The following is a 15,109-nucleotide window of genomic DNA, read 5'->3' on the forward strand; positions in this document are numbered from 1 at the left end:
ATAAATCTATTTAAATTGTCTATGCAACTTCCAAAGAACTACAATAATATCATGTTCAATGTACTAATTCCTGATGCCGCAAGGTAAGAATATTTAATGAAATGACTCGACGGAACAACGAAGATTTTGAAGGATTTATCCTTGCGCGCATTAATTGTGAGGCAATGAATGGAATCGACTTCCACGACATCATTAATTCTACTACATTAATTAGTTATCCCAATCCAAAGCGTATTCGAGGTCATGCAGGAAAGAATTCACTTTGCTTCGATCGGTCGCTAGGTAGACTGACATGGTTATTAGCCGTAGTTGAGTTTATTTCCAGTCACTTCCTCCATGAGGGATAACAAGAGTAAGTAAGTAAGTTTACAAACAATGACGGTGACTGTACACACTGAGTGGTTTAGGGTCGGTGAAATGTCTTCGGACCCTAGTCATGTCATCTGGCAGTCGGGTCACTGAATACCGAACAATTTGCTTGTAGTATCAGTTTATATGTTAAGCCCATATACTTTATTCTAGCTTCCGGTCAAGCCATTTCGAGTTTGGATTCATACTCCCGATAGTAGGAACTTATATTCTCGATATACAACTAATGTTCATTCATCTAATTGGTACGCAGCAATCGTCATTTCCTATATTTTCAGCGACAACCTAAACCGAACTTCCGCAATTTTTGTTTCACCATGATCCTTACTTTAATGTACATACACAAATCGAGTATTTGACGCCGCATTACTAGCCGATTAGTAATAATTATGTTCATATTATCTATTCATTCACATGTATATCTGAATGCTGTATCGTCCATTACCCATCAAAACTATTCGATTACTGCTATTAATATTCTATTCCAATAGCACTGTATACAAGAACATAGAGCTTAGAGCTGGTCTCTCAAAGATACACTAATTGTTGGACACCTTTTGCCTGGCATATTTGTTTTACCTGTTCGACCTTGGCGATTGTTTCTTTTTGACACAAGAAATTCCAAGTATCTGGTTCAGTGCAACACGTCTTGTCACGTCACCTGCACGCTATAAATTTCAATCACCAGGTGGTTAGATTAGCCTCAGCGGACGTCGTCAAAAAGACTTTGTTCGTAAAAATGAATACAAATTGTAGGCAAGGGAAAGTCGAGGTTATTGGTAAGTACACATGTATGTCAGTCATTTTCTATGAATCATTTTGAAACAAACATCCAGATCACTCGTTATTATCTGAATCTAGTCGAAATGTTTATCCACAGCTTAGTAATGGTCAGAAGGTCGAAAAGGGTATGTTTACATTCAGCTCATTATATTAAAATTTTTCCCAAATCTTAAAGATTCTCAGGCTCAGAGCCACAGTATTTTGAGTAATTATTTCACTGAAGAAATAACGGACGATCCTTTTGGTTCTGTCTGTGACTCAAGTGCTAATGAATCGGTAAGGGAGTTCATTTTCTTACTTCATCTTACACTTCAAAAAGTCATGATTTGGTTTTCAATTCTTAATTTTAGCATATACGGACAGATTTGCATACTGGACGATAATTCGTGAATGTTGTGTAATAACTAATAACTTGACCTAGCTACTGGTATTCGGTTACATGAGAAAGATTTTGAACCTGGTGATCAGTAATTGAAAATTGGGAACGTAGTCATTGTAGATTATCACCATCTATTTTTTTTCTGTAGAAACTCAATAAAGACCTGAAGAGGTAAATTTATTGGCACTCAGACCCAGCCTTAGATAATTTGTTACCTTCTCTTGAATTTTGAGTTCTTGTAAAAGCGCTTCCAATAATTCGAATGGAAACGTATTAAAAACATGGCTGCGTCGGCTGTTTCCTAACTGTATCAAGTTAGCTTCAATACCATGTACTTCTTGGCTAGACGCTATTGTTTATCAGCATATCACATAAGAGTTAAAATATCCAGATCACTCACTAAACGGTTTTGTCAGGTAGCAATGTACAATATAAGATGTTTTTATGAAAACTAGGAAAGGTATCTCAACAAAGGTGTTTAACTCCAGGCTCTTAGTTCATCATAGCGATTTGGAAACTAGATAAATGAAACTTGTTTACTGGTCTTTGTTTTCGATTAGGTCTTCAACTTTTACCAGTTCTTTGTAAAAGTTGTGATCAGTACCTTTTTTAGGAAAGCACATATCCACTTACGTTACTACTCAACTACCAACGTGACAACTGTGCGTCAGTTCGGATTGTCATAACATAGTAGTACAATGAGATGAAATTAGAAAGATGATTAGTAAGAGTCCAAGTAGTGTAATAGCGAATGTCCGGCTCTTTAACCGGGTTGATGGATACTGAGGATCCACCTACGGGAGTTGGGAAACCCTGATTCTAAACCAATTGTACACATGGTCTCAAGGATTCCGAACAAACAGATGGCATATGAACCAATCGTTGGTCACTGGCTATCATGGAATCGCATCTCCTAAAGTTGCTCCACTGCCTTATGGATCAGACCTTTAGGTCGAAAGCCTTAAGTATGGTCCCCTTAGAAAACCACCTGCTTCGGTTTGGGCACCGGGGCAGTGTCAGCCCACACAAATCGAATGATTTATGTGGCGCATATATGTTTGGTCCCTCCTTGTACTAATGTTTATGTGTGAATAAATAAATAAAAATGCGTTTTTCGAGCATCTATCAATTAGGTAGATGTCATCAGTATTCAGTGATGTTTTTCAACCCATTGGTTTAAGTCACTGGTAGATATCACAGCTGTTTGCATATCATGCTAAGCCAAATCTGGATGATCATCACCCTCATGATTCACTAGCTTCTTTTCTAGTTGTCTCTGAAATGTACGTTGAGGTCTTCGTCGTTAAACCGAACTGTGGTCAGCCTTTCTTTGCCGAGGTATGGCAACTTGGGCCGATGCATATATGTGCCTGGTCCTACGATGTAGCTGACTTTCTTTACTGCGTCCCATAAAATGCACTAGAGTATGAATAAAGTCCAAATATATGCTCCAGAATGAATGAGTCTTCTACTAAGCTTCACTGAAAAAGAGGCTGATGGCAATGTATTTTATTTGAGTCTACTGTTGAGTCGATTGTGATTGCCGTGTCAGACGAATGCGTATATCATGATCATAGTTGGTGCTTGCTAGAAATAAACAGTTGTGCGAGGATAGCTGCAGCAACCAGTCACCATTGTGTTTAGTTTAGTCACTCGATTTTTCCGATGCCTATTTTATTTGTTTACAGAATTTCCTCCGATTAGCCCTTTTATTTGACTACCTTGTTACCAATGTGCTTGTACAGTTTCTAATTCTTGTTTTAGCGTTATAGATATTGGGGCTTATAGAAAAGAGGAACAACAAATATTTGTTGCTTAATATTAACGTTTACTCTTATACAGAAATGTATATGCTATGATTTCTCTCAACTTATCCAATAGCTTTACGCTATTTTCACAGACCGAATCAACTGACAATCCTGGTATATCAAACTGCGCTCAGTTGGAGCCTAAACAAGATGTAACCAGTTTAAATCGTCTAAGACAACGAGATGCTTGGTTACCTTCTGAATCTACTCAAAAAGCATTATTGAGTCCAAGTCCCAAAAATAAGTTAGTTGAGATAAAACCTATTCTCATGGGCAATGATTATGAAATTGGCGGTAGTGGTAGCGATTCTGCTTTCGACCCATTCTATTATTTGTTGGCTCAGTATACAAGTGATGAACCAAACGTTAATGCAATCCGACGGGCTCCATCTATTGAACTAAGGAGTCAAAGTGGCGATGATCTCAAAAAATTAATTGTAAGTTGTTTGCTCTTCACTGGGGTGCATATCACAATTCATTTAGCAATTACATTATCTTAAGGATAGAGTATCTGCACACTTTGATCTTTCTATTACACTAGTCTACCGCTAACAATTTTAATAGCTATGATTGCATGATTCCTACATCTAATATATCAAGAGTGAATCTGATATTTGATAATTGAGATGTATTAACAACTTGATATCTACTACTTTTAATGTGTCACCTATCAAAAGCTAACTATACTGTATCATTAAGTTATCATTTTGCTATATTGATAGTATTTACCCTGGCTTGTAGAAATTTTTTACAAAGGGCTACGTGTTCCAGAACCGTTGTGAAGGAGTATCATTGTAAGCATACTTAGTAGTTAAATAAACTACCAATAATTGTTTGATAGTATTTATTTTATTTTACTTAAACACATAAATATTGGTACAAGGGGCCACCAGATATATATGCGCCACACAAAACAATCAGAATGGGAAGAGAAAAGGGGTAAGATGCATATATGAAAAAATAAGAGTAATGATGGGGGAAACTAAAATTTACAACCAGAAGAATTCTTTCAGGTAAGGAGATTATGACCACTCTTTATGAGGAAAGTAAAAGAAGGTTACAGCAGGATCGCCACTGTATTCTTTTCTGAGCTATATCTGATGACGTCTCTAGCCACTGTGTTGCACCATCTTTCGGACACCAGCCAGGGAGTCGTGAGGGACCAACAAAAGCCAGCCCTTTGCAGCTTTCTTTCATACCACGACACCATGTCATACACTGACCACCTCTTCGCTTTTTCCAACTAGTCCCAGCGTCAGCAAATAATGCACGACGTGGAATTCTCTGGGACGACATTCGTAGGACATGTCCGAGCCACTGACGTCGACGTTTCAAGATGGCGGCACCACCTGGATTGTCGTCTCTGCGCCCGAACACACGATGCCGAACCTCTGCATTACTAACATGGTGTTGCCAATAGATGTCAGTAATCCTTCGGAGACAACCATGATCGAATACAGAAAGTCGTCTAACAGCCTTCATTTGGGGTCATACTCACGGTCACTCGGAGTAGACCGACGCGCTTCGATCAGTTGTAAGGAGCCAGAAGAAACCCTGTGCTTACAAGCGGAACGTTTCGCGAAGCCGCAAGCGACTTTACTCACCATTTTCATGGCGTCATGCAGTTGCAACCAATGCTCATCCATACTTTTCGGTGGGATGGTAGCTAGCCTAGAGGCTAGCTCTTTTCGATACTTACTTGCAACAGAAGTTGTAACCAATTTACTAACATCAATCCTTTGATGACGGTCAATTCGTTGGCCACTGAAAAGTAAGGTAAGATTGGTGCAGACCAGGGCATGATCAGAGTTCAGATAGGTACTCCAAAAGGAGCAGCAGTCTTGTACACAACCACGCCAGCGGTAGCTGATCGCAATGTGATCAATCTGAGTCCAGGCTTGAGATGCAGTGGGAGGACGCCAGGTGGCACATCGGCAATGACTGTGCCGAAAGTTAGTGCTAGCCAGAAACGGGTTGTGGTCTGTGCACAGTTGCAGTAGATGGTCCCCGTTATCTGTCTTGAGACCAACAAGTCCCTATCGGCCACCTAGACGACTCTCCTCTGTGCCTAAACGCCCGACCTGTGAATTTAAGTCTCCGGTTAGTACTACAATATCTGTCGAGCGCGCTTTCTGGATAAGAACAGTTAACTGGTGATAGAATTCATCCTCGGTTGCATCCAGGATGCAATCTGTCGGGGCATAGGCGGAGATGACGAAAAGACATCGTTTCTCACGCCGATTTCTCCTCACTATGATGGAACTTTTTAATCTAACAGCACTTAACCGGCTGTTAATGGATATCCAATCGATTAGTGCTGCCTCAGCTCTAGCGCTTAGTGCGACACCAACTCCAGCAAGACGAGACGAAGATGCTACAGGGTCCCCATATAAACGTACGTGAAACAAGCTTTTCGAATCGACAGATGAAGAGCAAGTTTGTAGTACTTCACTAGAGTCTTGAATACGGGTCTCGGATAGACAACAAACGTCAACATTAAGACTTTCCAAAGACATAGCCAGCCCTATCTGTTGTCCGATCTGCATTAGTGTTCGAATGCTAAAGGAAGCAAGTTTGAACGGCGTACATGGTTTCAAAAAAACTGGTTCAGTATTCGTATTCGGTGGAAGCATTCACTTTCGACCAGACAGTGACTGGAGATCGTTTAGATAGAACAGAGTTTCCACCATGGGCGTACTGTTGCATAAGATGTAAAGTAAGGATACACAAATTAAGAATAAGAGGGAGGGGGGGAATAAGCGACGTGGTAAATAATAATAATAATAATGGTGATGTAAATTGTCTGACCTTTGGTCGGAGCGAGAACAGTATTGTCAGTAACAAGCGTCATTTCATTTATTTGTGCGAGAAGGCAGTGAGTAGGACGGAGGCTATATACGCGTGGCCATGTGAGAGCATTTCGAGAGGGAGGGTGGCCCCTCCTCACTCTCGACCGTACCAGGGCCTTTGGGTGCAAAAATGTAATTCTTGTCGTCATATTTATCCGACAAAAGTATTTCATGCTTCTCAACAAGAATAAGGATGTTTTGATTTCGTTTCAAACAAAAACGGATTTTTCTTCCAGAAACTGTTGGATTTCATGTGGCTTTATATATATAACCTCACTAATAAAAAACTCGAATCTCTAAAATATGTGTATATATATATGTCAGAAGGGGTCTTGTGGATATTATATTAATTTCAATAGGCGTGATCATGAGTCAGTTGAAGCTAGACCACCATGGAAAACCTGGAAGCACTGATATTATTCACCATATGCTCACCAGTAACAGGCTTCCAGAGGTATTCCTTGGAGTTCTAGTGAGAATCAGTGACCATTGAAGTTCAACCGGGTCGTTGTGAGATAGTAACTCACTAAAGACAATTGTGGATATGTCGATCAATTTCGTAAATCAGTTGAAGTTAGACATTAACAACGTTGAATTCCGGCTCAGTGGTCTTGAGGTTAAGCGCTCGCGCGCGAGACTGATAGGTCCTGGGTTGGAATCTCGCGAGGAGGGATCGGGAATGCGCACTGCTGAGTAGTCCTACAATAGGACAAAACAGCCGTCCAATGCTTCCAAGTTTTTCATGGTGAACTAGCTTCCCGACTGTAGCTGCTACCTTGACGTGGTGGTCGGGCTTGCTTATCGCGATGACCCAACCGAGCTATATTGGCTGGAACGTATGTGCTTGTAGGTTCTACTATGCCAGGCAGGTCGATTAGAGGACCGTAAGACTAAAAGCAGCAACTCAAGGTCTAAGGGCGAAGTCGTACTCCTGACTGTAGAGGGTTGTGATAGCAGTAAGGTGTTTGCCTCGGACAACCAGCATCTGCAGCGATGCTGCTTCCTTACAAGGAAGGGAGGGGTTAAGAAATGTCGACCCTAAAATTGTCACGTCCCACCTTACCTCATGGATTTCCGTCCCCGGCGGTAAAGCCCTTTGAAGAATGGAGCTAACACGTCAAAAATCCCCACAAAAGACCGTGCGTGACCGGCCTCGAGGAGTTGTCCTTTGGGCTCTGCGGTCACACTCCCAGGTCGTTATAACTAGCATTAATCCAACTTCCTTTTCAGGTTCCTCAAGAAATACCCTTCCACGGTGTGGGCGACCGGGAAGTGATATCAGCCCTCATACCCTCAACAACACACGAGACCAAGTTGGTCACATTCAAATCCTTCCTACACTTCCTAATAACTCTCTTATCTCCAAAACTAACCCTTCTCACGTCCCTTTATCATCTCGCACCGCTAGGGCAAGCGATTTGAGCACATGGAACGTTATTCCTGGTCTTCTGAAACCACTCTCTAAACTACAGGTAGGAGATTTTAACGTCCGAACACTGTGCCGAATCGAACAACAGGTTTCCTTAGCTAGGACTCTAAAATCTCGCACCATCGATGTGTGCTGCGTCTCCGGACTGCGGATACAGGATCCGAGTAGCGTCATTCATTCACTCATCCCATCTGGCTCTGAAAATAACGAAGAGCGGAGTCAGCTTAAGCACAGGCTAATAAAGAAGTCTACGCAATGATCGTGAACAGTGGGGGGCAGCGAAAGCAAGAGAGATGGAAAAGGCAGCGGCAATGGGTAACAGCAGATAACTGTTCAGACTTGTTAAAGAAACCGGTATTAGGAACCCAACTATCAGCGAAACTATCTCAGATAAAGATGGACATATCATCCACTCTCAATCCAGGAGATTGGATCGATGGGCAGAACATTTTAGGGATCAGCCACACTTCAGTTACCCACGATCCCCAGTCGTCCTGAATGGCAAATTAATGTAAGTCCGCCAACTCTCTACAAGGTTGAAAAAGCTATGGGAAATCTGAAGCGTGAGAGAGCAGCCCTGACAGGTTTACCCCTGAGATTTTTAAGGATGGTGATCCAGTACTAGCAGCGAGATTGACTGATGTCTTAGGTAGAATTTGGGAACTAGACGTAATTCCATCTGACTGGTCCCAATCATTGATTGTGCCAGTCTATAAGTAAGGACAAAAGTCCTCTTGTAACAATCACAGAGGGATCAGTTTGACTAATATAGTGTCTAAAATATTAGCTTCCATAATACTTGGACGCCTAACCAAAGCTCGTGAAGAGCAGACCAGAGAAAACCAGGCTGGTTTCCGACCTGGACGTGGTTGCATAGACCAGATACTCCTAGAACACCGACACTCATTCAGACGTCCCACAATAGTAGTATTTTTCGACCTTAGGGTGGCATTTGACTCCGTTGATCGTGAGATTCTTTGGCAGTGTTTGTCAGTGAAAGGAGTAACAAAGAAGTACATTAACCTTATAAAGGCTCTCTTCTCGAACACAACTGACCGAGTGAGAGCTTAAGACGAACTGTCATCAGAATTGATTACCTTAGATGGTGTTCGTCAGGGCTGTCCACTCTCTCCATTCTTGTTTAACTTTGTCGTTGACATGCTTTTAGAGATAACACTTTCATCATCTAAATGTAGAAGGGTTGAACTTCTACCAGGAGATTCACTTGTGGACTTAGAATATGCCGATGACATAGTTCTATTTGGTCAAGATGCTAACAAAATGCAGTCTTCTGACCACTATAAGCAACAATGCAGACATGTTCGGGATGCGATTCTCCTCCTCGAAGTGCAGAATGTTACTTCAGGATTAGGTCGCATCGACATTCGAACTAATGATAGGGAGTGAAGTAGTTGAGCGTGTCGACCGCTTCACTCATCTTGGGAGTCTCGTCGGCCTTTGTGGTCTGGTGTGTGACGAAATCTCAGCACGGATACAGAAGGCTCGTCTAGCTTTTGCCAACTTGCGTCATTTATGGCGTAGGCGAGATATCCGTCTAGCAACCAAAGGACGGGTTTACTGTGCAACAGTTTGTTCCGTCCTACTTTATGGCAGTGAAACATGGCCGATAAGAGTAGAGGATATTCGTAGGCTACTAGTGTTCGATCATAGGTGTCTTTGACTCATTGCTCGTATATTCTGGGACCACCGGGTAAGTAATGCAGTTGTTAGGAAACGGGTACTAGGTAAGGATGGCAAATCGATTGATGAAGTACTGAAACTTCATCAGTTGAGATGTCTGGGACACGTGCTACGTATGCTCAATCACTGACTGACTCGACAAGCGATGTTTTATGGTGTAGGAGTAGGTTGGAAGAAAGCTAGGGGTGGCCAGACCAAAACGTGGCACAAATCCATGGAGTCACTGACAAGTGGACTGAGCCATGTTGATAGGTGTAGACTACCTGGTTTGGATCCGCGAGACTATAGCAATCGAGGGTTAGAGACCTTGAGTGACATGGCTCAAAATCGCTTGCAATGGCGCAGGTGCATCCACTCTTTGTGTTTTACCAAATTCTAATCTTCTGAATTCTTCATGTTTCTATCTTTTTCTCTTTCCAAATTTATTTCACTGGATTATACTCCTTAAGTAACATTTTCAAACCCTAATCTTTCGCATTACTGCCTGTACTTTTACAGCATGTACCACTATGGGATTCGAATCGACAACTGCATCTCTGTGTTAATGTGGTATGGCAACTCGAACTGATGTACGTATATATATCTATATAATATTATACGTATTTGGGTGATGTTTTAATCTGAACGAAATTTTTCTACAGCTAATTGCTATGTTTCAGCTCTCTGTTTGTAAAGCAGTTAATTGACTTCTAGGCCTAAACTTCACCTCACATACTTATGTTTGGGTAACCTCATAGTATTATTAGCCCTGGCTTACAGTAGGTGATTCAAAACTACGTACACGAACTTCTATCTGATTACTGGGGTAAATCGAGGTTCCTTAATGACCTAAGGTGTTATACACTAGGTGTTTATAACATTAAACTTTTTTAAATCCACCACTTTGACCTCTCTGTCTGTTTCTTTTCTCTTTTAGAACAACGGATGGTATACTTGCGCACTGAATCTTACTTATCGTATTCTTTCAGCTGCAGGTTTTAAGAATGAAGAAACTGAAGCCATTTTGTCTCCGTATACTGCTCAGGTAAACATTGTGCTATTGTTGTACCATAGATCACTTTAACGTGTAAATATATCACCTTTTAAAAATCATTTCAATTGTGAAATATCACTCGATTAAAATCTATTTATTGTATGTGTTTTGTTTTCTTGATCAATTCGGCTTTGATTCAGATTGATCGTAAATGACTAGTTTTTTTTATTTCCTCCGACATATGGTTTTGTTTCATTGCATGTTCACTGATTAATTCAATTTATCATTTTTATATATCATAAATTTCAATTAACGTTCCCTTTTATTTTACCTCCTCTCTGTCGTCTGGATCATATAATACACGATTATATATATATATATATATATATATATATATATATATATATATTGGTTTAAATCTTCTTGTTGATGTTTAGGACTAAATTTAATCAAACTTTTTTCGTTACATATGTGGTGTTTACTACTTATGTCTGTCGGTATAAGCAGTATGTAACACCAATCGGATGTGGAAACCCTGTCAGTACAAGGCCAAAAGGTCAAGTTGAAGGGAAATAGAACGGAATTGCGCATAGTAAAAGTCATACAGAATGTTAAGGATAAATTATGGAAACTTGCAAATGAATTATTCAATGTATGGTTCTCATACTTTACCGAGACATTCTGTAATTTTGTATTGAAGTACAATTGGTTGTCTCCCACTTGTGTTCTCGTTCATAGCATATGTGCATCCTGTGCGGGTCGCCTTCATATTCCTAGCAAGTTATAAGCATACTAGGCAGAGATGGATGGCGACTAGCAGTGGAATCCAGGACGCGTGTTTTGTCCCATTCGGGACTTGTCAACTGGTGTGTCTGCATCTCAGAGTTGACGGTCGCTTCGGGACTCGAACCCATCACTTTTAGGACTGATCAATTGCAGCCCTCAACATCGATGGGGAGATCCAAACAACCAATATATGTATGAATGAAAATTCACTCGATTGCTCAAACCATATGCTATTTAGATTCAGTTTCTAAGTGGATAACACGATGGCGTTTGAAGCGAAAGGCACTGGTTCGAGTCACGGAATAAACATCAACTCTGAAATGCAGGTACATCCAGCTGATGAACCCCAAACAGAACGAAATGCGCGTCCTGGATTCCACTGCTAGTTACTGTCTACCTCTTTAGAAACCTGTATGCTTCTTTATCTCTCATAAATTTATTTGCACTTTTAGCTGGAGTATGGCTAATTTGATCTTTCTTGCATCTTTTCATTCTTTGGGGCCATATTTTTCTCTGCTTGTTTGTTTTTTCATGTTTTTCTTCCTGATGGTTAGGTAATGGGGTGGTAGGTCTGTGGATAAAAGACACGATTATCAGACACCAAACTTCAGATTCGAGCCTACTAAACATTTAATTTCGTCTGTCTAGTGGTATCTTTGGTCTCCGGAAAAATATTTAATTTTTTGTGCCACACGCCTTTGTTAATAAGAGTGGATACCAAGTTTATGTTACAGATAACTTTCATTACACAACATTGATCTAGTATCAAAGTAAATAAATTCGACTAAAAACCCTTGACTAAATAGACATATTTATGGTCTCGGATTTATAGATGTCGCTTTATTGTTCTTTGGCATACAGAACACCCGAACTTCACGTCATCAGCTGATATTCACCGCCCGCAAAAATGGCATTTGCACCATCGAAATGTATTTTCAGTCAGCTACAGACGATGTTGGACTTGATATAAATATGCATCGATGCAAGTTACCATATCTCAAATGAACATATTCAAATAGAATTAACAAAATTTATGGTATAAAAGTTGAGATAATATCAGTGCTAGCGAATACTAAGTGTATGAAGTATAGTTAACAAAAAACTACTTGATTTAAAAACTCAATAATATGAAATAATATTAAAACCCAATATTTAGAGGAAGATAGCGAGTGAGGACAATTATGTCAGGTTGACTGATCTTAAGCAATTATCTAGGGATTTCCTCTGCAGTTTACTATTATCTCACGAAGTGTATACTTCACACATCTCTAACCAACGGTCTCGGATTCCATAGTTTGGTGCCATGTACTCAATTGAAGCTCCAACGATTACCAAATTAATCAAATTAACAATTTCACTACTTGTTTTCAGGTTAAGCATAAACACAAATTCGTTCTAAACCAACATTTTAGATTTACAGTATGAAGTTGAAATTGCTGAAATAGCCGTCCAGTGCTTCCTGGTTTTCAGTGGGTGATCTAACGTTTATCAGTTTATGATTTCAATGAGGTTTTGGGTTTAATGAGTCTTCTTCAGGAGTTTCTGACAGTTAAGTTAAAATAGATAAGTTGGACAGCCATGACGAACAACATTTGATGCAAGCAATGCCACTGGTACGATTTATATCATTCTCATAAAGAATCTTCAATACATTGATTCACTTTATTGGTAATTATTTCGATGAAACCCTGTCAAAAGCTGTTATTCTGCCAAACTGGTGGGAACATTTGCCTTCACTCATCTACGATAGTAAGGCTATGAAAATAATTTAAAGGTTCATATATAGGGGTAGTCGTTTGACTGTTAATGGTAGTAAGGCGAACAAACTCAATCCTTCTAAAACATTTTAAGACTTCTTTCTGCAATATGAGCCGTCTTTTGCATCATCATAATTGTTGTATGTTCGCCAAAGATATGGTGTTTGTTAATACGGAATGTTCATTTATGTTCCATACTTGCGAAAATATGGTCTCTTTTAGCTGAAAATGTTTGATAGCGATGTGTGTGATCAATATCTCCGAAGAATTTTTGCCATTCGGTGATAATAATGTATAGAAAACCATAAGGTATGACATGTGTTTGAACTCAATTAAGTCCGTCATTCATTTAATTAGTTCATTTTTAAATGCCTACGGTGATGGCCTGAACGCGTGTCATTCATGTTTTTCCAACTACTACCATACTATGCGTTGTCGACCGACTATGAGGCTAGCTACTTGGTTCAGCCGAACTACCGATAGTTGTGTGACAAGCCCATGTGTTGTAAGTAAATGACGAAATATGACTTGGAAAGTTTTGAATTACAAAATAGATTGTATATTTTTTCTTCATGTATTCATGTTATAAAAATAATAATTAATCGTTACTGTTCTTGTTGATTACCTGCTTTAGATTTGGTTGAGTCGATTGGCCTTATTAGTGCGTACGCAAAATTATGAGTTAGCTGAACATGAATTTGCTACTTTTAATAACATGGAAGCACCGAATTTCTATTTTGAATATTCTCCCCAAAGATATCCTGAACGGGCAGGTACTTAAGTATATATATATATAGTAGTATTTATAAATTGTGCTCACTCTTTCGGGACTATTGTTTTTTTTGGACCCTGTACATTCAATGATGTCTTTCAGTTTAGTAAAAACATCTTACTCGACCTTAGTGTTACTAACATGAAATTGTTGTTGAGTATGAGCAATATTACGAATGATACTTTAATAATTTGGGTTGGTTTTAATAGTCTGGTTGATAAATTATGTCATTTGTAATCCAAGTAATTCCAGCCATCTTCATGTTTTAAAAAGTAAATCTGAATTATGCTCGTTCTACGTTCTTGATTGTTTGGTCAGTCAATATTAAATTGTAATCACTTAATTATCTCTAATTCTAACTCATACAATATTTAAATAAAGACAGAACAAATATTGATGCAGAATAATATGAATTCATTATATTTCGTGGTTTCTCATCAGCTGCTTACAACCAAATATGCATTAGAATTTTAGCATTGGGGTAATAAATAGTGTGGAACAATTGACATAAGTGAATGTAATAGATTGAAATGACAAAATATTATCAATGATAACTATATATATATATATATATATGTGCAAGAAAAGGTCAGAGGTTATTAGGTGTTAGAATGAAGGAAGCATAAAGTGTGGGTGGTGTAATAGTTGAGTGGAGTTCAGAGACAGACAAGATAAAATGTGTGATAATCTTAGAGGTAATGAAGGATTCATGGAATTAAAAAACAATAGGATGGGTTACGTGATAATTGAATAGAGATTGGAGAGTTCAAAATAATTTAAGAGAAACAAGTGAGTGGAAATGTGTGAGTGAAAGGGTGGTTTAAGAATTGGGTGATGGAAGAGGAATATAATAAGAACTAAATATTAACCAAAATAAAACTAATAACCAAAAAACTAAAACAAAGGAAATGGATTACCAGGGTGGTGATAAGTTTATCACTGTCTCTTTTTGAATACATAAATCCGGTTTAAGATTTTTTATCGCGATCGCTTCAGCGAACCGAAGAGCAGCCGTACTTCTCTGTCTGCTAATAATTTTGAAAGCATGAGAAATATCAATGGTGTGTCCGGTGTCAAGTAAATGCCGCGCTATTGCACTGTTGAGAGCCCTGGTCCCTCGCAGCCTCGATTTGCGGAAATGTTTTGTAAATGTTGTACTACTCACGTTGATATATTCAAGATTGTGAACAAAGTTCATAGATCGTTATCATTCGCTTGAACGCAAAGACTACCTCTGTTGAAGCGTATGCATACCATTTCTGCTCTCGTACTTTTTATTACATTAAAATTGCACTTTTGATTATTTTTCTTGTTTTTTTCCTCTCTTAGGTTCTATCATTCCATTTTCTTTAAGACTAATTCATGCTGAATTGCCATCTCATTTAAATCGTACAAATGAAGCATTAGATCGTCTTTATTACTTACTAGCTATTATTGGTCGAGTACGTTTATTTGTAATGGGTTGAAATTGTTTGATGAAGTACTACTTATTTTAGTCTTTAT

The 15,109-nt window shown here is 39.2% G+C and overlaps 1 protein-coding gene across 1 annotated transcript in view; it reads left to right on the forward strand.

Annotated features, from left to right (window-relative positions):
• Positions 1-987: 987 nt before the first annotated feature.
• Positions 988-15,109, forward strand: part of Smp_165020 (putative transmembrane 9 superfamily protein member) — a gene marked incomplete at its 3' end in the record, with an annotated part of 93,234 nt that continues 79,112 nt past the window's right edge. Inside the window, exons 1-7 of the mRNA XM_018798146.1 lie at positions 988-1,148; positions 1,206-1,277; positions 1,328-1,428; positions 3,432-3,776; positions 10,235-10,342; positions 13,469-13,607; positions 14,936-15,048. Coding sequence (XP_018653117.1) covers positions 1,109-1,148; positions 1,206-1,277; positions 1,328-1,428; positions 3,432-3,776; positions 10,235-10,342; positions 13,469-13,607; positions 14,936-15,048 — 918 coding nt within the window. The 5' untranslated portion in view covers positions 988-1,108. The remainder of the gene's footprint in view (positions 1,149-1,205; positions 1,278-1,327; positions 1,429-3,431; positions 3,777-10,234; positions 10,343-13,468; positions 13,608-14,935; positions 15,049-15,109) is intronic.

This window comes from Schistosoma mansoni, chromosome 6 (genome assembly GCF_000237925.1).
Source record: "Schistosoma mansoni strain Puerto Rico chromosome 6, complete genome".
NCBI lineage: Eukaryota > Metazoa > Platyhelminthes > Trematoda > Strigeidida > Schistosomatidae > Schistosoma > Schistosoma mansoni.